The 25,791-nt window shown below is 37.4% G+C and overlaps 1 protein-coding gene across 1 annotated transcript in view; it reads right to left on the reverse strand.

Annotated features, from left to right (window-relative positions):
* LOC117318806 (multiple epidermal growth factor-like domains protein 10) overlaps positions 1-25,791 on the reverse strand; it is a 44,038-nt gene that overhangs the window by 9,108 nt on the left and 9,139 nt on the right. The window contains exons 2-4 of the mRNA XM_033873762.1: positions 18,703-18,909; positions 5,636-5,881; positions 4,227-4,325 (exon numbers count right to left, since the gene is read on the reverse strand). Of these exons, the coding sequence (XP_033729653.1) occupies positions 4,227-4,325; positions 5,636-5,881; positions 18,703-18,909 (552 nt within the window). The remainder of the gene's footprint in view (positions 1-4,226; positions 4,326-5,635; positions 5,882-18,702; positions 18,910-25,791) is intronic.

Raw genomic sequence — 25,791 nt, forward strand, 5'->3', positions numbered from 1 at the left:
TGGAATAATAGGTGCTATTGCACCAACCTTTTTGGTTTTAAATGTACTGTGACGGCTTAGAACCCCTCCTTTGTGGCAAATCAGAATTATTCAATATTAATATGTTCATTACTCATACTTATGATTCTAATTGTAACTCAATTTTGAGGTAATTGGCCTGAGAGGTTTGATGACTCATGCATATGATTGAAGTAGTAATTCACACTTGGGGTAATTTGGTTTGTTTTTGTTTAACGTCCTATTAACAGCTTGGGGTAATTGGCCTCAAGGGGCGTCCTTGGGCGAAAGGGTTTTGATGACACGCGAGTGGTGCGAGAACATGTTCTTGCTAAGTATCGCCCAAGCAACGAGAACACGGTCGAGAACAACAAAATGGCGTTCACCATAACAAACGAAGGAACAACAAACTTGAAAACACTGGCAATCTACCAAATCATGGACGATTTAATTGAAGTTGACGACGAAAACAGAGAAGAAACACCGTTGCCATTAATGACTATAATGGGCTCACTTGTCAGCAAAGAAGAAAGACCTAAAGTAGCTGGATTTGTTGAACACGTTGTCACGGGTATGTCCAATGCCGAATTTCGTAGACATTTTCGTATCAGTCGTGACGTTTACATGCATTTAAAGACGATTTACATGACCAATTACTAAAGAACTATCGTGAGGGGTATCTACCAATTGTACCTGATACACAGCTGCTTATATTCCTATGGTATTGTGCAAATCAATATAGTCAAAGGGAAATAGCGGTGCTGTTTGGAATCGGTGAATGGGCCGTCAATATGACATTAAGACGTGTGTCTGATTTGTTGTGTGAACATAAAACTAAATACATCAGTTGGCCAAATGCAGAACGTGAAGTTGAAATTGCGGAAAGTTTTGAAGACATGTCGGGAATTGGCAACATTGTGGGTGCGCTAGACGGTACACATGTTCCCATTGTCAATTGCCCAAGAGGCGACAACGATTATATCAATCGCAAAGGGTTTCCATCTGTACAGCTGCAGCTGATAGTGGATGACAGATTACTGATAAACGATGCATACGTTGGTTGGTCATTTTATAAAGAGGCTGAAGCTGGCAGGAATATTACTGCAGGGAAACTAGTTATTGGTGATGGTGCTTACCCTCTACGTAACTGGCTGATAACACCTTACAGAGACAATGGTAACTTAATACCCCCACAGAAGAAATTCAACAAAGCGTTGTCTTCAGCAAGACAGTTTGTCGAAAGAGCTAATGCACATTTGAAAGGACGGTTCCGCAGGCTACATAAGTGTAATGCAAAGACGTTGAAGATATATGCAAACTCACAATGTCATGCTGTGTGCTACACAATCTGTGTATTATTTGTGCAGATGAAATCAATGAATTTGTTGACATAAAAATGGTGCAAAATGTCAACAATTACATGAACATTTTTCAAAACCTGCAAAATGGTAAAAATGTCAGAGCCCAAATAACTGCTAATTTGTCATTATGAACTGTAAACTCTGTAATACAACAATGTATTGTATTGTGTCACATTGTGTAACAGTTTCCAAGAACAAGATCATTAAACAATTCTGCTATTATTGTGTAATTAGTCCTTTTAGTATTAGCCAGCAAAATGCTGAATGTCAGAATCATTCACCTCCAATGGCTTTGGCGTTGAACTTTAACCCTATGGTCAACTTGCATTGACTTCTTGGTTGATTCCAATCCACTGTCATCAGTTTCTTAACAATTGTTTGCCAATTAAGATACAAAACATACATCGACATTTGAATTGATGACCTTGACCTTTGACCTTGGGTCAGTTGACTTCTTGTTCGATTCTGATCCACTTTGCCTGATGTCATAACAAATTTGTTTTAGCTAAAATATACAAAACCTTGACTTTTGACCTTGACCTTATCCTGATGAACTTTGATCAGTTGACTTCTTGTTTCATTCCGATCCATTTTTCCTGACTTCTTGTTTGTTTTCCTCCAATGCTGATTAAGATATATGTGTGGAGTTTGAACGTTTGGCTTGCCAGAACTCATTTATCACAGAGTAAAGAATTTGTGGACAGACAGACACTTTTATAATCGGGGGAAAATAGCGAGGGAATACTCATAAATGATTTGGAAAAGTGACATGAAACTGGTAAGCTTTTAAATTTTATTTATTGAAATGATTCAACAATAACATGTACAAAACAAAACAAAAAATGAAAAAATAAACAAAATATATTGATGGACGGTCAGTAACACTACTGCTTTATCAATTGAAATATATGTATGCAACTTATTTAATATATTAGGCCAATGTGTATCTGAATGCAAATATTAAGTGTTTACTCCAAAAATACAAAAATGCTGGAATGCCAGGAAAGAGTGCAATGTATACAGCTATACATCCCATGATACTGTCATGTCCTGCCTCAGCGACACAAAACAAAAACGAAACTCGTATACTGTATCTGGTAATTATAATTTCACCACTATATCACAGTCATTACTTTTATTTAAAGCGACAAAATCATATCACACTTTTATCTCTCTGACATCACAGATCTACAAAAAAGGTATATCTGATTGCCATATATCATAATGTTACCACTATAACAGTCACTATGCTTTATTTAAAGCCATAAAATCATATATCACAGTTTTATCACTCCTACATATTGAGAAAAAAATTGTACATGGTCATCAGAACACCATACATCATTGTTGGCCAAAAAAGAATACACCCCACCCGTACAGGAATAAGATCTTCCCCCACCAAAAGTGAAAATGCTTCCGCCGGCCAGGTACACAGGTCTGTGCCAGTGTTGGTTACCGGACCGGTCCGTACACGTGTATTGTTCGGAAATAGGTTTAAAGCTAGTTTGGGGAAATGAACAAGGTGTAGAAATCTGCTAAATCATTACATATATCTTAGTTATCACACGGACGTTGTTTTCTAAACGTGATTTCAAGTTTTATAACAGTCAATAAACAACATGTAATCGCCGGTTCTCACCTCACCTCATAGTTCCGCCATCTTTGTTCTGCTTACTCCCGCTCCAAAGGTGGTGTGAAAATTTGTACCGAGAACAGTGTTCCGGGTTGATGTTCTCGGCGTTTGGGCGAGATTTCGATACGGGAACATTGTTCTCGTTACAACAACATCTCGCCCAAGGACGCCCAAGGTGTTTAATCACTCATACCTATGATTGTAATGGTAACTCAATTTTTGGGTAATTGGCCTCAGGGGGTTTAATGACTCATACATATGATTGTAGTAGTAATTCACTCTCGGGGTAATTGGCCTCAGGGTGAAGCAACCATTGATAATATGTTGTTAATTGTTGACGTCGTTAAAATTGAATAAGCGACATTTACATTCATTGCAGTGTCTTAGTATCATTTGTCTACTTATTCTAGCCACAAACAGAGCAGATTTTGGGATTTAACATAACATTGTTTAAAATGCATTCACTTTTGTGATATGTTCGTTCATATGATAGAAGTTGCTGCACCAGGAATGATTTTATCAGGAATGTAAGAATATGATTATTTTGTGTCTCTGCGTATATAACTAATTATAATTGTTCATATTCGGACATGCATTAAATATAAATGCGAGGTTGGTCTTTTAATTATTCATTAAATTACAACACTAATATCCCGTTTATCACATTACCAGATCACATCTTTTTATGTGATATTAAGTGTGACGTGTTCTAAGATCGTTGATTTGCCTGATGTTAGCAAAATATTACGGTAACTCTACCCAGAAAAGACAGTAATAAGATAAAGCGTTATTTCTTGTGTATTGCATTAATTATGTTAAACATTAAAAATGTCTTCTGAGGGTTATCTGTTGAAACAATCGTTCTGACAAAATGTTTCCAAAAAAAAAAAAAAAAAAAAAATGGACTATACTATACATGTCAAATCCAAGTTAAGTTTTTGTGTTTTCCTGTGTACGCAGCGGTGCCGACATTTTGTTCAAATGCGAAATATGAATGGTGCATTATTCTACGCATGGACAAGTAAAAATAATTCACTACCAAATCCAGAAATATGTATCTACATATGTTTGCGTTCGATAAATTGAGTGTTCCATTAAACGCTCTTGTCGCATTAATTACAAGTCAATGGTATCAGTAGCCCTGTTTAAATTGGTTCACTCGTTATCTTATTATATTACAGGTATATCTATATTTTCTTTTTAAACTTGTATATGTGCATATAATGGTAACTTACAGAAACAGTCACCTGTTGTTGTGTTACAGTTACCACCATAACACGCCCCTGGACACTGATTGTTACAGTGTCCGTCACCGTATCTCCCTACTTGACATCCTGTTTGAAAGACAAATTAAAGCGCGTTAGTACATACATTTACAAGCGAGTTTATTTCCTTTTCCAACCAAATTGTTTTTGAATTAATCATCATCTACAATACTCCGATAACCTTATTCTATAAGAAACGTAGTATAATGTAATCCTGCCTCAATATATAATAGCTTAAATCAGGTACCGCTAGGGAACAAATAATTATGACATTGTTGTTAACATCTGTAGTGGATGGACAGATGACCTGATAATATGATTTGGAATTCTATGGTCCTCTCAGGTAATGAAGGAGGTTTTTTTTTGTGGCACTTTAGCCCTATATTGATTTTGAAATATTGATCAAATAATTTGGATTACATTATAATTAGTTTAGATTGTAAATGTTCAGTCAGATTTGACAAGCAAAGAAGGGGAGATGAATGTTTGAATGTTAAAAGAATGTATCAACTAATCTTAATTAGACTATGGTCTCTTGATTGTTAATAATTTTGTTCTCCTTTTCCATAATTTGTTCTCAAAGAAGTGTAGCTTATTTATAAGAATGATCCCTACCAGTGAAACTTTGGAGAGTGTAGTTTTCTGTCTGCCCATCTTGTACATACATGCAAACGCATTCAACTGTATATGTCATAATGCCAAAGTCAGTCAGCACTCTAGTGACTTCACTCCTTAAGGGATTTTGATCGAATTTCTCAAACTGATTTTGAATTATTGATGAAAAAATTTGGATTAATTAGTTTAGATTGTAAATTTTCAGTCTGATTGACAAACAAAGAAAGGTATTGTATTATTATCATACTCATGAATATATGGAATAAAGTGAAAATCCAACACAATTTCCACCATGTAGAAGGTTTACGGACTTTGAGGGCGCAGGATTTGCGTCCCCTGTACTAGGTGGCGCGGCGACGCACTTGGAGGGAGCGCGAAGCGTGGATATGGCGAGAGATATGAGCATGAACTTGTTCTATCCAATCACGGATACAGATATTAATAGCTAATTTATTTTTGCATGTTCAGCAATAACTCATCAATCGGTGTATGGTGCTGATATCAGCGAAGAGTTCGGGATTTGTTCGAGCTAAGGCACATTAATGACCCGATGTATACGAAAAGACATTTTCTGGAAAAACAGATAGATTTTTCCCGAAACCTTTGTCGATGCATTTTCTTTCTTAGCATGTTTAGCAGTTTAAGGCTAGGAAAAAACGTTATATTATATTTGAAATATGAAATTGAAGAACGGAGAGTTTTTATATAGCATTACTTCACCAAATCATTTTATTTCAGCCAATATTAAACAGAATCATACTCACCAAACACCTGCACCTCACACAACATCAGAATAGCGTCATCACTATACCAGCTGTATCGTTTTTGGTTGTTTCTATAGTTGTACACAGTCACATACCGCCCTACATACGGACACTGGTGTGTCACCACCAATTGTACAGCATCTCTAGTACTACTAGTGTCCTCATAGCACAGGTCACCGTCTTTTAACGTGTTGGTGGTATTGGATACATAAAGCTGATATCCTGCCAATGTGTGCTGGAAATCATCTGGAAAGTAAAACAAAATCAGCAGGTAGACAACCACTTTAAAAGGCATGGATGATGATGTCAATGTAAAGGTCGAATGTTATCAATCCAAATCTTACATTTTAATTGGGTTTTTGATATTTGGTATTCTTCGTGGGTTCACGAATAGCAATTTGCTAAGCATCACAAAGATAACTTTCTGTGAGGTGATTTTTTATTTTCGATACATCACGTTCCCATCACGCCATTCTCTGCTGGTTGTGACAGGAAGTTGTTACTGGTTCTGGTACAATTAATCAGTGGAAATGAAAGAGTTATGTTGGGAACTTCCCCGCGACACAATGAATACGTATATGGTACCCAGGACTTATTGAAACTTTGATAAACGAGCGGGTGGTCAGGTGTGAACCCACTTAACGACGGACGAGGGTAGAGAAATCGAGCCGACAAAACTGACATCTTGGAAGTACATTTTTATATTCAGTACCCATCGCTTTTACAATGTAGCACCTTTAGATACACTTTTAGGGTTTTAAAGTATCAGATTATGTTAAATCTGTCAAACATTGTCGATTCATACTCAAGTTCAAACGATACTCATCAAAATTATCAAAATTATACATATATATTCCATATTGGATAAAAACACAAAATATAAGATAAGTATATAATCTTTACAACAGTAAGGAACTTGTCTATTTGTCAGTCAGTCTCCCTTTTTGTCTGCCTGTCTCGTTAGTATTCCTTATTGCAGAAGGAAAAGTGTGTAGTTAAGTATGTCCTTAAAGAAAATGTTCGTCTAACCGCTCTAAAATATGATCATTAATATAAAATTTCTTCCGGGAAGAAGATATTGTTAACTCAATGTCTTGAATTTCAAATTATGTTCAGTATAGATAGAATGAAATGATATACTTTATGAAATACTACTATAAGAATTAACAAAAAAAATGTATCAGGACAAAGGGAAATATTGGTACTATGGTCAACTTCACATTTCACTTGCTTTCAAATATTCTAAACAAGTATGAAAAAGTCACAATCAAACAGAAAATCCGATAGCGGAAAATACCCTGGCGCATTACATTGTTTGATACATTCTACTGCACTATACAATACACTGTTGGTACGATTTCTAGCATATTTTGTATGTGTGTATTGAGTGATGTATAACATTGATGTTTTCAGCATATTGTGCGTTTGTATGGAGGGATGTTTGAAACATTGATGTTTTCTTACATATTTTGTATGTGTTTATGGAGTGATGTGTATAACATTGATATGATTTCAAGCAAATGTTGTATGTATGTATGGAGTGATGTGTATAAGATTGATATGATTTCTAGCATATTTTGTATGTGTGTATGGAGTGATGTGTAAAACAGTGAGTGGCATATATAGCTATAAGTGGATTATAAAAATGACATATATAATACATAAATTAGAAAACATGAATGTTTTTCAAGCAAAGTGTTTGAAGGTGGATTGGTGCATATGTGATGCAGTTTGTGATTGATTATGCAGTAACTGATTTGGTTTAGATGTGTAGGAGTGAACAGTTTATATGAGCAAATCATATATATAATGTATGTTTATTGTATTGTTGAAAAATTGAATATAAAGTAAACTATAAAAAATATATACTGTTGGATACATTATAGTTACCTTAAAAAAGACCGTTAATCACATTCTATTTCACAATAAATACGCTTTGATGATCCGGAAAATATCTAGGGGCTTATCAAAACAGGTACCATATACCTTGCAAACATCATCATCTTATTCTACAGATTGTAAGAAATTAAATTGAATTAAACATTTTAAAGACATTTTTAAATACATAAGAATCACACACACAAACACACATCGATTCCAATATGTATGGTTTGCTATCATCATAATCATTATATCATCTTCACTGTCATCATAACCTATATTTTTCATCATCATAATCTCATCATCCTACTTAAACATTAAAATCATCATCATAAAAATAATCATCATCATAATATCATCATCCTACTAATCATCATCATTAACATACTCATCACCATCATCATCATCATAAACATCATAATCATCCTCATCATCATCATAATCTCATCATCATCATCATCATCCTACTAATCATTATCATCATAATCATCATACTCATAAACATCATAATCTCATCATCATCATCAGTCATCATCATAATAAAGTTCATCATCATCATGATATCATCATCATCATAGTCATCATCATCATCATCATCATCAACATCATTATCATCATCATCATAATAAACTTCATCATCATCATCATCATCATCATCATCATCATAATCTTATCATAATATAATCATCATCATAGTCATCATCATCATCATATCATCATCATCATCATACTCATCATCATCATCAATTTAACTACAAGGATAAATACATACAAACCATACATACTCCTATACCTGTATACATATTCTAATAAACATACAGCCATCCCACACATACATACATATGCAGTTTCCTGGTAGCCTGATCAATCCTGTCGAGGGCTCAGCTTCTGTGTTGGTCATATCAACTCTTGCCACATCAACTGAGTCATCGGCACCATTGACCAGGCCCCACACTGATTGCACCGTTTAGATATAGCATATAACACACAAAACATACATACACATTCAAAACAATATACGTATACCCACATTAGAGGCTACCAGGAAACTGAATATGTATGTATGTGGGATGGATGTATGTTTATCAGAATATGTATACAGGAATAGGAGATTGTAAGGTTTGTATGTACTTATCCTTGTAGTTAAATTGATGTTGATGATGAGTATGATGATGATTATGGTTTTATGATGATTAGTATGATGATGAGTAAAATAATGATGATGATGATTATGATGATGACTATATATACATGATGATGATATCATGATGAGATTATGATGATGATGCTGATGATGTAAGGTTTATTATTATCATAATGATGATGAAGAAGATAAGATTATGATGATGATGACTATGATGATGATGATATCATGATGAGATTATAATGATGACTAATGATGATGATGATGATGTTATGATGGTTATGAGTATGACGATTATGATGATAATGATTGCTAGGATGATTAATGTGACTATGATTGTGAAGATGAGATTATGATGAAGATGACTTTGATGATGATGAGATTATGATGATGACATGATGATGATGATGATTTTATGATGGTTATGATCAAGTATGATGATTATGATGATAATGATTCGTAGGATGATTAGTATGATTATGATGATGATGATGATGAGATTATGATGAGGATGACTTTGAGGATGATTATGATGTTTATGATGATGATGATGGTGATGAGTATGTTGATGATGATGATTAGTAGGATGATGATTATTATTATAATGATGATTTTAATGTTTAAGTAGGATGATGAGACTATGATGATGAAAAATATAGGTTATGATGACAGTGAAGATGATATGACTATGATGATAGCAAATCATACATATTGGAATCAATGTGTGTTTGTGTGTGTGATTCTTATGTATTTGTGTATTAACTGATCTTTTAGCGGGAGGGGCTAAGGCCAAGGTTGTGAAGCGTGAATCGATCCCTGATCTTTCTCAGTTGTTACAAGAAGATCAAGGTCAAGGTCATCGAGATAATACAGTACCACCAAGCACACCTAATACTTCATATTATGTGCCAAAGATTTCCCTATTTTCAGGATCTCCACAAGTTCCCCATGGAGAGGTACCGTTTGAGCAATGGATCTATGAGTTTGCGATGTTACATCGAGATGGAATTTACAAAGATCAGGCTATTTGCCAAGCCGTGAGAAGATCTTTAAGAGGTGAAGCAGCAAGTACAGCTAGAAGAATGGGATCTTCAGTTACATTACAACAGGTGTTGGATAAAATGACTGGAAACTATGGAAACATTGCTGCTGCAGAGGATTTGCTTGCCAAATTTTATTCTGCTAAACAAGAAGATTCGGAGAGTGTGACATCTTGGGCCAGTAGACTTGAAGATATTTTGGATAAAGCTAGAACCCGATGTGAGCTTACCCAGTCTCAGGTCACAGAGATGTTACGGACTAAGTTTTGGCGTGGACTTAGGAAGTCGCTGCGTGATGTTACTGGTCACAAGTTTGATACCATTCAGGACTATGACAAACTTCGCATTGCTGTTAGGCAGATAGAGCAGGCCGACGCCTCACCAGAGAAGCCTAAACCTGGTATGGTTGCCATACCACACAACGAGGACATTAAATAAATGAAGGCTTTGGTAAAGGACCTTACGACTGAGATGTCCAATCTGAAATAGGATTTAGTATCATTACAGAAGAATAGGGAGTCAGGCCATGGTCGTCCACCTGCACGTGGATCTTATAAGGTACCTCAGGACTATAGAAGGCAGGACAAACCTTATAGAGGAGATAGTGATAGACCAGTATGCTGGAGATGCGGACAGCCAGGACACATCAAACGAGATTGTCGAGTGAATTTAAACCATAGCAGAAAGTCTTTAAACGCTCGGACGCCTACAAGCCTTGGGCACCAGTAGGCAGGATTGGACAACAGAGCCCTATCATGCAAGATGCTTATGATGGTACAGGTACAGCACTGGTTCGATATTGCAGTGAGGAACAGTTAAAGATTTCTGGGGTGGATACTACCGCATTGTTGGACACTGGTTCCGCGGTCAGCACTGTAAGTCGTAACTTCTACGACAGTCACTTGATGATTTGGATATATCGCCCAGTCTTATTCAGTACCATTATAGAGGAAATGGCGTTGTTCCTGTGACCATATCTAACATCACAGCCAGGAATGTTACCATACAGCCTCGTCCGGTGCTGTGTGAGATTCAGCCAGTGAAAGTCGAAGGATGTTTGCATGATGTGGACACATCTTGTGATACTGATGATTCTGTAGGCACGTATATGGAAGCCTTGATACGACAGATGAAGTTTGATGATAGATTGTCTGAAGAGGAGTTTAAAATTAGTAAACAGGTGATTTCCAGTTTCCCCGATATATTTTCTAAAGGGGATATGGATCTTGGACACTCTAATGCTATTCATCACCGTATTGAGCTCACAGATGAAGTGCCATTTAAATAAAGTAACGTTGCTGTTACACTACAAGCTAGTTACCTCGCTGTTGGTCACGCTATCTGGTTCACAATGGAGGTCGAAACTATATCACCACGGGTCGCTGGACAGGTCAGGATAGGGTGATGATACAGCAGTCAAATACGTATCCAATAGAATGTACTGGCTTAGTGTCCTAGCTAAAAGCCCGGAGCACTAAGATAACTGGCACTACTTACGTAGAGATATACTGACTCCGTTAAAAACAGAGATGGTCTAACACACGTGTTGTCTGATTGCCGGTCAGGTGTGAAGAGACGCTTACACGGTTCACGGGGTTGATCTTTACCTGACACGGGCCAGTTGACCGTCACGCACTTCCGGCGGCGTAAACAATCTGGTCAACTCGGCCCGAGACACTACATTCCTCCCAACTTTATAATGAAAGTCCTTGATGGTCGGAGGCTTCGTAATGGTAATATAAAGATCTTCCGAGTCCTGATCAAATTCCTATATAAATTGACTCTGCACACTAAAAGCGTTGCCATGAAGTCACTCTGGGTACTACTGTTGTTTGGTTCCTCCAAAATGGAGGAATAAGTAGGGATACAATCCCTTTTGACAGTAAAATCCTAGGTTAAGGTTTGGATTGTCTCTAAAAAGACACACCATCCTGTAAAATACATGGGTGTAATCCTGACCTTGATGGCAATGATATGATAAAACACACCATCTGAGTTTACCAACTTTTCTATTCCACCAGTAGTACTTAGATTCTCCTTGTCCAGGTTCTGATCCATCCAGTAGATATTTCCGGATAAACTGGAGGTCTGCATCTTTTCCTAATCTGGAGCTGTTTGTCTAGAAGCGCTATATCGAAACTTGATCCATCCGTGTGATATGTCATCTTTAAGTCCACTGTCATGTCTACCACAATCAGGATGTGAATAGTCAAGGAAAACCGAGGAAGCCGTATTTACCTGATGACTCCCCGGAGTTTGACTTGCAGAAGGTGGTTGGCCAATACAAATGGCCCTGTCATCTTTAAGCCGACTGTCATGGCTACCGCAATCAGGGTGTGGATAACCAAGGAAAACCGAAGTAGCCCTATTTACCTGATGACTACCCGGAGTTGACTTGCAGAAGGGGGTTGGGTCGAACTGGCATCTTTAAGTCCACTGTCATGGCTACCACAATCAGGGTGAGGATAGCCAAGGAAAACCGGAGTAGCCCTATTTACCTGATGACTACCCGGAGTTTGACTCTCAGAAGATATACTGGCATGCATGTTCAGGGGACACTCAAGGAAACTGGTAGGCTTACTTTCTTTACCGGCAGAGTTACACACGGAACCAGCCGTGGCACTTTCGTACGGGCGTTGATCGCTAGCAGGAAAACTGTCATGAGTGCCTTAACATCCAAGATAACTGTCATGTTCACCTGGAGGGTGAACAAGGTAACTCGAACAACTCAAGAATGAATTGACCCCTGGCATGAGTGTTGAGTTGATTGTCCATTTAGGAGGCTCTATAGGGCTAGAGTCCCCTAACCGGTCTTGCGGATCTAATGTGGCCACATTGTTGGTACCTACAAGGTACCCCTTATCACCGCAAGTCTTACTTCCCGTCAGGGCGGTTACGTCGTCTACTTCCAGTGATAATTCGCCCCACTGTCTGTCGGCACGCTTACAATAATTGCAGCCTCCACAGGGCAAGTTTTCAGGCTTGATTCCAGCTATGTACGATGGGCATGGAGTCAGTTCATCCGGGATTCTGGAAAGCGCGTCCGCATTTCCATGTTTGGTTCCGGGTCTGTGTTACACAATCATATGGTATTGAGAAAGTTCTTCCATCCATCGTGCGAGCTGTCCCTGCGGCTCCTTAAATCGTAACAGCCATGTTAGACTTGAATGGTCCGTCCCGACGGTAAACTGTCTACCTAAAAGGTAGTATTTAAACTGTCATGTAAATCTCACAATACTAAGCAGTTCCTTCCGAGTGGTGTAGTATCCTTTGTTCGGTTGTAAGAGGGAAAATGCTAAAAGCAATGACTCTCTCACTCCTGTCTTGTATTTGATTAAACGCCCCTCTAATTGCTACATCCAAGGCATCTCTATCTAAGATGAATGGATCCTTTATACGTAGTATCGGGCAACACTAAGATGGGAGGTTCTGTCAGCGCCACCTTCAGTCTCTTGAAGGCCTGTTGCTGTTCCAAGTCCTAATGAAATTTGTTCTTTCCTGTGAGATTATACAAGGGTTGAGCTAACTCGGCGAAATCCTTGAGTAAGGTACAGTGATAATTCACCTATCCGAGAATCCGCTCCATATCTTTAGAGGACGCTGGTAAAGGGCAATTAGCTACCGTATTGGTGTCTGTGTCAGACATCGCTATCTGGTCCTTTTCGGCTATTCGACACTTTTTTGGTAATGTCTGAATCTTTCCAACGTTTCTCTCAAATTATCGAGGTGTTCCCTGAAGGTGTGTCCTAATGCTAGGATGTCGTCCAAAAAGACTGTTTTCCAGGGGAGACCCCATAATGCGAGATTCATTGCACGAGAAAATGTGGCGGGAGCGTTAGTCAGACCAAAACCTATACGAACATGTTCAAATAATCCGTATTTTGTAAGAAACGCTGTTTTCTTTCGGTCCGTGTCCTTAACCTTGATCTGCCAATACGCGTTTTTGGCGTCCAGTTTTGAGAACCACGAACTTCCAGCTAGAGTGTCCAAACAATCCTCAACTAGTGGTAATGGAAAGGTGTCCTTAACAGTGACATCATTGAGCAACGCATGGAGCTGTCCTTTTATCGAACGAATACAGGTGCCGACGCCCACTCCTCCTCCCCAGCGAATGATGCTGGCGTACGCCGCATTCGCTGCTTTACAGGCTTGGCGTCGCTGGTGTCTACTGCATGCTCATTTTTGTCCAAAAAAACTCCCGAGATCAAATTCATTCTTAGCGAAAACGTCCGAATAATGACGGAGAAGTTCAACTAAGTCCTTATACTGTGGAGATGCTCGGGTACCTTCCCAGTATCAGTTGAGGTTTTGGTTTAGTCTGACTCGCCAACATCGCGATATGTTATTATATCATTTGTATGCCTCTGAATAGGTCTGGCGCTTATATCAGAGCGAATAAAATCCGCTGTTTCGGGTTAAAATAACCCCGAACCTCCAAAGCGTTAGCTAGTATTTCCCCTTTCTTATTATAATGGTCCTAAAACTGTCGCCTAAATTTACCAAACAAACGACGGCTTAATATTGGCATTACGAACTGTACGGGGTACTAGAAGATCCAGGTTCCCATTAGACTTATTAGAAAACAATTGGGTTGGATTTGTTTTTATTAAAAAAATAGGCTTACAATAATCACGAAATTCCACCGTAAAAAATACTCCGTATTATAAAATAACACTGGAATATGTGGTTAAGAATAATGTTGTGCAATAAAAATGATACAAATTTAATCCTCGTATTATAAAATAACACGCAGGAACGGTATCATGAATTTGTAAACCACGTGACTGCTGGCTGAGGAACAATTCGATAAAATCGTAATTGAAACCACAGAAAAATCAGGAAAACTGCGCGAAAATTGATAAACACAGGACTCATGAATAAACATTAATTTATCAATTACTAGCCAATACTGCTGACACCATTAAAGTAACGTTGCTGTTACACTACAAGCTAGTTACCTCGCTGTTGGTCACGCTATCTGGTTCACAATGGAGGTCGAAACTATATCATCACGGGTCGCTGGACAGGTCAGGATAGGGTGATGATACAGCAGTCAAATACGTATCCAATAGAATGTACTGGCTTAGTGTCCTAGCTAAAAGCTCGGAGCACTAAGATAACTGGCACTACTTACGTAGAGATATACTGACTCCGTTAAAAACAGAGATGGTCTAACACACGTGTTGTCTGATTGCCGGTCAGGTGTGAAGAGACGCTTACACGGTTCACGGGGTTGATCTTTACCTGACACGGGCCAGTTGACCGTCACGCACTTCCGGCGGCGTAAACAATCTGGTCAACTCGGCCCGAGACACTACATAAACAACGTCATCGTCGCATTCCTCCTGCTATGCTCAGTGAAGTGCGTAATCACCTACATCAACTTTTGGACATAGGAGTTATTCGTCGCTCTCATTCACCATGGGCCTCTGCAGTTGTATTGGTACGGAAGAAGGACGGACGACTGCGGATGTGCATCGACTACCGTCAGTTGAATCTTGGGACTGTAAAGGATTCTTATGCTCTTCCTAGGGTGGAGGAGATTTTAGATTCTTTATCAGGATGTGATTATTTTTCTACACTGGATATGAAGAGTGGTTACCATCAGGTCGAACTTCACGAGGAGCATAAGTCAAGGACTGCTTTCACCATCGGACCGTTGGGATTCTATGAATTCAATAGGATGCCATTCGGATTAGTGAATGCACCAGCGCCTTAAGATTGATGGAAGAGTGCCTTAGGAAGCTCCATACCACCATTTGCTTTGTCTATAAAGACGACGTCATAGTGTTTTCCAAGACATTCAGTGAGCACATAGAGAGGTTAGAGTTAGTATTTGAGAAGATAAGGCACCATGGATTAAAGCTAGCTCCACAGAAATGCTCTTATTTCAAGAAGAAAGTGAAGTTTCTTGGTTTCAAAAGATATTTCACTGTTCTAAGCCCTCTGGTCCGGAGGATTTGAGACGTTTCTTGGGATTCTGTGGCTACTATCGTAAGTTTGTGGAAGGTTTTTCTGCCATCGTGAAGCCACTGAACGAGCTATTACCACCTACAAGGAAGAAATGCCATTCTACTAGGAGCAAGACTGCATCAACTGTATGGAAATGGGAGAAAGAGCAGGAAACAGCGTTCCAGACCATGAAGAGTGCTTTATCCTCACCGCCTGTTCTTGGATATCCATTATATGACATCCCATTTGAAGTACATACAGACGCCAGTGGACATGGTCTTGGGGCGATCCTTTACCAGCAGCAGTATGGAAAACCGCATGTCATTGCTTATGCAAGCAGAGGATTGACGAAATCCGAACGGAATTATCCTGCCCATCAATTGGAATTTTTAGCTTTAAAGTGGGCAGTGACTGACAAATTTACGGATTACCTGTACGGAAGGAAGTTTACAGTTACCACCAACAACAATCCACTGACATATGTTTTAACGTCTGCCAAGTTGGATGCGACGGGACATAGATGGTTGGCTGCATTATCCGCGTTTGATTTCAACATCATCTACAAGCCAGGAAAGAACAATACAGATGCTGACATTATGTCTAGACTGCCATCCCACATTGAGGAGTCTACATCTGTTAAGGATATCCCTTTGGATTATGTCAAGGCTATTTGCGGTGCAGTACAACAGCCAGTATCCTGGATTGAGACCGTTTCCATGTCTACTTCAGTCATTGATGAGCAATTCATCGAGTCTGGTCAGGATATTCAGGAGATGACTTCTAGAGATTGGAGACGAGCTCAGGATAGAGATCCAGTACTCCGGCAGATGTTATTCTATGTTCGGAAAAACCAGAGGTCATATAGAAGACAGTTAGATCCTGATCAGCAAACTTTGTAACGTTCCTTTGACAGATTAAATATCGATAAGGGGGTGATTTATCGAGAAGTCATAGAAGATGGTACATCAAGAAAACAGCTGATATTACCTCCTGCTTTTCGGAAACAAGCCTTATATGGACTTCACATTTCTGTCGGACACCCTGGACGTTATAGGACGATATAGTGACCTACATACGGGCACTGGTGTGTTATCACAAGCAGTACGGATTCTTTTTCACTGCTCGTGTCCTCGTAACACAGGGCACCATCTGTTGCCGTGTTTGTCGTATTGGATACATAAAGCTGGTATCCTGCCAATCTGTGCTGAAAATCATCTGGAAAACAACATTATAAGCAGGTTGATATCCACCAGTATTAATTTCAATGTAAATGTCGAATGCTACCAATCTTACATCTTCATTTTTTATATTTTTATAACCATGTGCGTTCACCAATACAAATGTATAACAACACAATATCAAAATAATTATATTCCAACTTACAATGCACTGTTAGGTACATTTTAATTCACCATACAATTTACTGCAAGATAACATTCAACTTCACCATAGAATTCATTGTAACATTTTTTCTACTTCATCATACCATAGTATCATCATACAATACATTGTATCTATTGTATTAAATACATTCTGCTTCACCATACAATATACTGTTGATACATTCTTCTTCACCATAAAATAAGTTTTTTGTTGGATATGGAATTGATTTCATTCCAGTAAAGTTAAAAAAAAAAAAGGTTACTAACTCTAGTGAAAGAAATTCGATAATAAAAAAATCTCGAGGCATGTGACATGTTTCTACCACAATAATATCGGCTTGTTTCAAAAGGAAACGTGGCCAACATTTATTTCACTTATGCAGATAAGGTGTACAGGTGACGGCCGGGACCCAGTGTTGTGACGTCATTCGATTATTAATGACGTAAATAACCACTCGTGGAATATAACATACAGTCTGCACATTAATACATTGGCTTGAGAGTGGAATAACACAGCGTATTGTAGTAGAATTTCTTCTTCGCCATACAATTCATTGTTAGATACATTGTACTTCGCAATACAATTCACTGTTAGATACATTCTACTTCACCATCAAATTCATCGTTATATACAACTTACCTCCCCTTACGAGCTAGATCCATTCTTTTCCGCTATACAATACACTGTAAGACATATTCTACTTCACCATACAATACACAGCTAGACATTTTATATTTGACGATAAATACGCTTTGATTATCGAGAAATAATTGAGGAGCATATTATAACAGGTAACATACCTTGAACAGTCATTCACTTTTTTCATAGATAATGTCGTTTATTTAAATAACACACGTACCTCTTATAAACCCGAAATAACAAAAACATAGGTTCTATAGCACCAGCTGCTTACAGTATCTTTACTTAGTATATAATCAAGAGGAAAATCTTTCAATCTGTATGACGATTCGAGTTTCCCAATTGTTAGTCATAGATAGTAACATTTAAGCTTTCAATACTTACAATGCTAATATATCCCAGTTGAATCAATGTTCAATGACTTGGTATTATGATTTCCGTGACGGTATCGAATGCTAACGAACAAATGAACAACGCAATGGTTACAATTGCAAAGTTTCCAGTTCGAAATAATTAGATCAGTTGGTAATATTCTATTTCCTTGTGACATGAAACCAGACATGTTCGATGTTTGTCTTGCATTCTCATATTGAAAATTTCACATACAGGTGTACTTAAATTGGACCTAGATGTATATGGTGTTGTCGATGGAACCGAAGAAACTGAAATTCCTGGAACACATGGTCTCATTCTCTTTGACTTTTCAAGTGTCAAAATCAATAGCTTAATAATTTATATTGCTCTTTTTTTCGACTTTGATTTACCATGGCAATTCGCTAGAACATCGACACCCTCTGCTGTTTTTCGACTATTGTCTGGAGACAGAAGATTTCGCGATCTTTTACTTGCGTATATAGAAATGTAACATTGTTTTTTACGGTACAAATGTTATTGATGTCTTAGTGATACAAATTAAGTTACCATTATAACATAATGTATCGCTTTGATGAGTTTTGTAGCGAGGCTGACCTAATCGAAGTAACTTAATTCTAAGATCGAAATATGTTTGGTATATACACTACACTCACCTCTGTAGTATATTTTGATCCACGTAATGGTTGTCAACTCTCCCAGATCAACACGCCACCAGACCATTTTGTGACCAGACGCTGTATGTGCACAGCACTTATTATCTAAGTTTGTATCCGTACAGCCATCCACAACTTTACTTGCTACATATATACCACTCCCCTGGTCACTACTTTGTTTTGCTGCTTTATTTAAGGCGACGCTACCTGCAATAAACAAAGCATTTATTGATACTAAATACATTACTTAACGATATTTTAACGTATCTAGTCATGGTATTTTTCCCTACCTGCAAGCTATGATAAATGATCTTAACTTAAATTATAATATGACAATTATTCTTCTGTTATATATATGGTATATATATTTATTATTTATAACCATCCACATGTGTACATGTCTCCCTTTGTGAAACTCTCCTGTAAATAAGTTAGTAAAAGTTAGCAAAGGAAAGAAAATGGTTGCCTGATCTCTCACTGCCAAGCTTAGATCGAGTTATTTCGATGTATTCCCCAATCGTCATGCCGTAATCTACTATATGGTGGAGAATCTAAAAACGAACTAGTATGTAACATTTTGGAGTGACTCATTTGTTTGTTAATATGTGATAACAGGGAATTTGTCTGTATCGTGTTGCCGCCCACGTGCGTCCACGTGGTGTGGAGGTGGCGGAAATGAGGAGAATAGTAGTTAGTTACTAATCAACTGTAAATGTGACATTTAAATAACTAAAAGCATGTGTTAACAATGATTCCGCCAAGTGTGTTACGGACTTTAGAGACATACAGTCTGGATTTTTCAGTACTGAAATTTTCATTTTCCCTGCTAGATAGTGAGGAAGCAGTGTCCCTTCACCTCTCATGGGAAAAACCTGTCAAGGTTACTAGACCTGTATTGAATTCAACATCCAACACTGGTAAGAAAAAACGTCATTCGAAGAAAACTAAATTTCCTTCGCAGAAACGACATGATAAGGACAGGGCTGAGAAATGGAGGAATTTCCATTTTAAGCGAAGTCCTGGAGACGCTAGTGCGAGTTGTGACACATGTGCAGTAAAACAGGAACTACCATCTGATGTGATACCACAGAAAACAAACGTTCAGTGAAGACACAGACAGAGCCAGCTCTGAAAGAATTTTTTTCTGTACAGACTCAGTGTAATTCTGTGAACATAGTTAAGGCAACTACAGCTACATGTACTAGTGGGAATTATATTTGTAACACGTCACCTCATCATCGACAGTCACAGCATCAGGAAACACCAACTGAAGCAACATACCAGAAAACGTGTTCCGATGGCAGGACTTCGACAGCCTCAACTCTATCAAACAAAAAAAATTCTGGTCTATCACCAAATAACTTCTAGGGAAAAAGTCTGATCATCTAATCCCTCCTCTTACTGAAAACAACCAAATTATTAACGACGATAAAAATAAAGCAGAACTATTCAACAAGTATTTCTCCGATCAATGTACAATTAATGATACTGTCGACAAACCAGTTCTACCTACCATAGATGCAAATGTTAATATGCCATATATCACTGATATTCAAACTAGTCCAGATGAAGTATGTAAACTATTGCGGTCACTTAAAGAGGCTTACCCGCAGACGGACCGGTAAACGGCACATCTCCGATCACTAAATAAACTTCAGTACACGTTTCTATGTGACAAAATTAGAGGCTTTCCGACTTTATTTCTTGAAAACAATTACAGAACATGTATTTAAAAGACGTTTAAAAACTCAACCTGAGAGGGAAATGTATGGAAAATAACGGAAAAAATCTTCTTTGTAATTCGCCGCTGCCTTTGAAGTTATCACTGTGCGGCACTGTGCACGTGCTTGTTTCTTTGATGTGTATATCATAAATTAGACTCCACTTTATAGCGGGGACTTATCGCGGGTTGCGATTAAATAAATAATATTAAAAAATGAGGTTTTAATATCACTTTTCAGCGTTTTATAAGGAAAATAAAATGAAAAACTCAACAATTCCAACAATCTGTTATGTGTAAAAAATCTTTTTCTATTACCCAATTTTTCTGATCTCTCTGCGGGCAAGCCTCTTTAACACAAGCAAATCCACTGGACCTGACGGCATAGGAAATTTTATTCTAAAACATTGTGCAGAATCCCTTTGTCATATATGGGCGTATATATTTAATCTGTCTCTAAGCTTAGGCTCCTTTCCAGGCATATGGAAAACGGCCCAAGTGTGTCCAATCCATAAAAAGAATAGCAAATAAATAGCAAAAAAATTACCGTCCTATATCTCTGCTTTCAAATATATCAAAATGTCTCGAAAAAATAGTCTACAAACGCAATTATGAATTTCTTGTCGCAAATAATATCCTCATAAAAGAAAACTCTGGTTTTAAAAAACACGACTCTACCGTTAACCAATTACTTAAAATTATTCATAAAATTTATAAAAGCATTAACGATGGGAAATAAGTCTGTTCTGTATTCTTAGATGTTTCGAAGGCTTTTGATAAGGTATGGCACGAAGGATTAATATACAAACTAGAAAACATTGGTATCAGAGGAAATCTACTTAAATGGATTAAAAGTTATCTTACCAACAGAAATCAATTTGTTATTTTAAATGGCCAATCATCAGAACGCATGTACATCAATGCGGGTGTTCCTCAAGGCTCTATACTAGGCCCTCTTTTATTTCTAATATATGTTAATGATATCAATATTGGAATTCTTTCCGACACTAATCTATTTGCAGATGACACATCTCTCTCTTCTGAAATTAATAACCGTGGCTCTATCGACAATCTAAATAACGACCTATCTACTCTATCAAGCTGGGATAAACGACGGTTGATAACTTTTAATGCAGCTAAAACAGAACTAGTTTTGTTCTCCAAAAAACGTGTCTTAAACTACCCCGATATTACACTCAATAATGTTCCTATTCAACACTTCAACACGCATAAACACCTTGGCATATCATTATCTGGAGACTTGAGCTGGCATGTGCATATATCTGACATTGTTGCTAGGGCAAATAAAATACTAAACATGTTACAGTCATTAGCATACTTAATCCCTCGGGGCGGTTTAGAGAAACTCTATAAATCTTTGGTTAGGTCTATTCTAGAATAAGACAGTATACTCTTTGATAATTGCAACCAATACGAATCCGACCTTATTGAAAGTGTCCAGCGAAGGGCAGCTCTAATTTGCACAGGAGGGTATAAAGTTACCAAATATACTAAACTTCTATCTGAACTAGGTTGGGAGTTACTTAGTGACAGAAGGAAAAATTCTCGATTAAAAATGATTTTCAAAATCAATAAAATATGGGTCCTTCATATTTGGAATCCATCTGTCCACTTCTTTGTCATCGCACACAAAATTACAACTTCAGAAATTCAAACACACTTCTACCTATTCCTTCCAGAAAGTCGTTCTATCACCAATCTTTCTTGCCCAGAACTATAAGAAACTGGAACAACCTACATGAACATATTCGGAACAAATCAACGCTTGAATCTTTTTCACAAGCCCTATCACAACTCTCTACTCTAGTTTCAAATGATTTATATATTTATGGTCATGGGAAAGGAAAAATCAATCATTGTAGACTAAGAATGGGTCTTAGCGCCCTGAACAAACAAAGATTCTTATACCGATTAAATAAATATTGTGACGACTGTACAGATTCCCCCGAAGACGAAAAACATTTCTTTTTGACCTGTCCAAAATATAACAACTTGCGTATGAAATTGTTAAGAAAAACTTGCAACGAACTGGCTCCAATTGTAAATCCAGATCTAATTGTAAATCTTATGCCTGATCTCCTTTTAAACATTATATTGCATGGCTCCGACAACAATACCGATTCCCCAAACAAAAACATTTTTGACTTTGTATTTGATTATATTGTTGATTCAAAAAGGTTCTAATTTCATCTTATAACACCTCCCCCCACCCTCCCACACCTTCACTCTCTTTGCTTTACCACTTTTCCTCTATCCTCATCCTTCCTCTCCACCTCATCTTCTTTATGTTATGGAATGTATGTGTGAGTGAGAGAGCGTGTGTTATGATTACGTCTTGTACATACTGTATTGTTTTATGTGTTGAGGAGAGCATCTCGTAGCCCTAGGGCTGTTTGTGATCCTCATTAAACAAATAAAGAATTAGAACACAACTCTATCATCTTATCAGATTTCCACAAGTGCCCCTATTATTGAACCAGAGGAAACCTGTTCCATAAATTCCAAGGATCTCTGTGCATTCCTGATAGGAAAAACTAGGGACTGTAAAATATCCGTCAATAATGGAAAAAGTACTCGGACAGTCTACCAGACCAATTTCTAGCTGATTAATGAAAATGAAGGATGTGCAATGATGACAATGTTTTAATTCCAGTGCAGATACCCTTTATATACCAACGTTCAAAACTAGCCTCATTGTCATATTGTATATAGTGACTTTCCTTGATAATTCAATGCTGACATTTAAAGTTTTTGAAAAAAAATTGAAAAGGATTTTTGTTTGATAGGAATATGTTTTTTCTAGTTTGTCTTACTCTTATATAGATCTTCTGAATTTCAGAGACATTTGTATCTATAGAATTTGTTGACAATTTAAGATTAGTTTAAAAAAAAGTTTAACCAGAGAGACATTTAGAAGTTTCAAGTAAGTTGATAAACCTAATTTAATTGATTATATATTACTCTGTTTCATTGTTATCTCACAATACACACTTGGATGGTTATTTTTTTAAAATTGGGGACCAATTTTTGTTTTGTGGGGGGATGTTATATATATGGTATATATATATTATTTATAACCATCCACATGTGTACATGTCTCCCTTTGTGGAACTCTCCTGTAAATAAGTTAGTAAAAGTTTGCAAAGGAACGAAAATGGTTGCCTGATCTCTCACTGCCAAGCTTAGATCGAGTTATTTCGATGTATTCTCCAATCGTCATGCCGTAATCTACTACACTTCCTTCTTTGTGTTTTACAAATATTATCCTCTTTATTGCATTTGCGATATCCGACTATTTTGGTTGCTTAATGCATATGAATATTATCTCCCGTATCAATTCACGTCACATTTCAAACGCACACAAAACATTCTAAAATAATTCTTTTACCATTCATCTATATGTACCATTTTGTATTGTTGTATAGAAAAATAATCAGGTGAGAAGAGAAATGGTATGTGTCCCCGTTTATGTTTACATTCTCATCGAGTTCGTTCTATCCCATGGATAGCGCTTATGAATAATTCCAGCAGATTACTCGCGTAAAGTTTATTTTCCTTCTGTAGTTGCTCCGAAATATGATTTTTTATTTAAATATATTACGTGACATTTCTACCAACCGTGCCTAGAGTAGCTAATATTTTCACTAAAAAGCGATACAACTAAAATATCGAAACATCTATTACTTTGTAAATGATTACATGATGAAAGAACTGAAGATCCTGGAAATGATCATTGTTGGCCGTTACGAAACAAAACATCGACACACTAAAACAATCATTATGGACCTCTCTAATCAGGAAGTATAACATAACGTATCACACATTCAGTAATATCAGCTATCTACTTGTACGTTACTTTGTAATTATTAGTTTTTGTTTTTATTTAAAGTCTCTACTTTCAAATCTGACAGTATTAGATATGAAGAATAGGATCAGGATCACATCATTCATTACAATATCTGTCTCGTCATCATTTTGAGTGTAGTTACGAATACACATCAACAAGGAAGTGAAATTTACAATGTTTTATTTTCAAAATATTCCTACTTGAAACTAGAAATTGTTGGCTAAAAATTTGACGGGCTTTTCACCTACTTAGCATAAATGACCTTAAGGCTTGGTATTTCCAAACGTAAAAAAACTATTTTAGAACACTTGATAGGTCATCCACATTCTAGTTTTGAAATAATCTGGCATCTGAGATGAAACGTTTCAACAAAGGAGTTGGACGAGGGGAGATAACCCATACAGCACATTGTACAAGTTATCTCCCCTCGCACAACTCCTTTGATTTTTTAACAAGAGGCCCATGGGCCTTAACGGTCACCTGATTTTTGAAATATTTCAGTAAATTTGAATGAAAGAATGAATTTAAAAACAAATAAAACAAATGATAGTCAAAAATGTGATTTCCCTATAACTATAGTAAAGTTTATCCCCTCCCATGGGGCAAACGCGAGACCCCAGGGCTAGGAAATTCACAATTATGGTAAAGCACCTTAAGACCCTTCGATCTGTGAAGAAAAATTAATTCTACCTTAAATGGGCTGTAAGAAGAATATTTTAAAAATTTCTGTTAATTTGACCCTTTTTGGCCCCGCCCATCAGCCCCTGGGGGTCAGTCAGGGCCAACATGTACATACCATCAAACTGTCATCCCAAGCTGATAATGTTAACCAAGTTAGAATGAATTCCAATAAAAATTCAACAAATGATAGTCAAAAATGTGATTTCCCTATATAAACTATAGTAAAGTTTACCCCCTCCCCAGGGGCAAACATGAGACCCCAGGGTCATGAAATTCACAATTTTGGTAAAGCACCTTAAGATCCTTCCATCTATGAAGAGTATTTGATTCTAACATATCTGAGAGTAGAGAAGATTTTTGAAATTTTTGTAAATTTTACCCTTTTTGGCCCCGTCCACCAGCCCCTGGGGGTCAACTAGGGCCAACATGTACATACCATCAAACTGTCATCTCATGCTGATAATTTGAACCAAGTTAGAATGAATTCCAATACAAATCCAACAAACAATAGTCAAAAATGTGATTTCCCTATATAAACTATAGTAAAGTTTACCCCCTCCCCAGGGGCAAACGTGAGACCCCAGGGTCATGAAATTCACAATTTTGGTAAAGCACCTTAAGACCCTTCCATCTATGTAGAGTATTTGATTCTACCATATCTGAGAGTAGAGAAGAAGATTTTTGAAATTTTAGTCAATTTGACCCTTTTTGGCCCCGCCCACCAGCCCCTGGGCGTCAACTAGGGCCAACATGTACATACCATCAAAGTGTCATCCCATGCTGATAATTTGATACAAGTTAGAATGAATTCTAATACAAA

This window comes from Pecten maximus, unplaced genomic scaffold (genome assembly GCF_902652985.1).
Source record: "Pecten maximus unplaced genomic scaffold, xPecMax1.1, whole genome shotgun sequence".
In the NCBI taxonomy this organism is placed as follows: domain Eukaryota; kingdom Metazoa; phylum Mollusca; class Bivalvia; order Pectinida; family Pectinidae; genus Pecten; species Pecten maximus.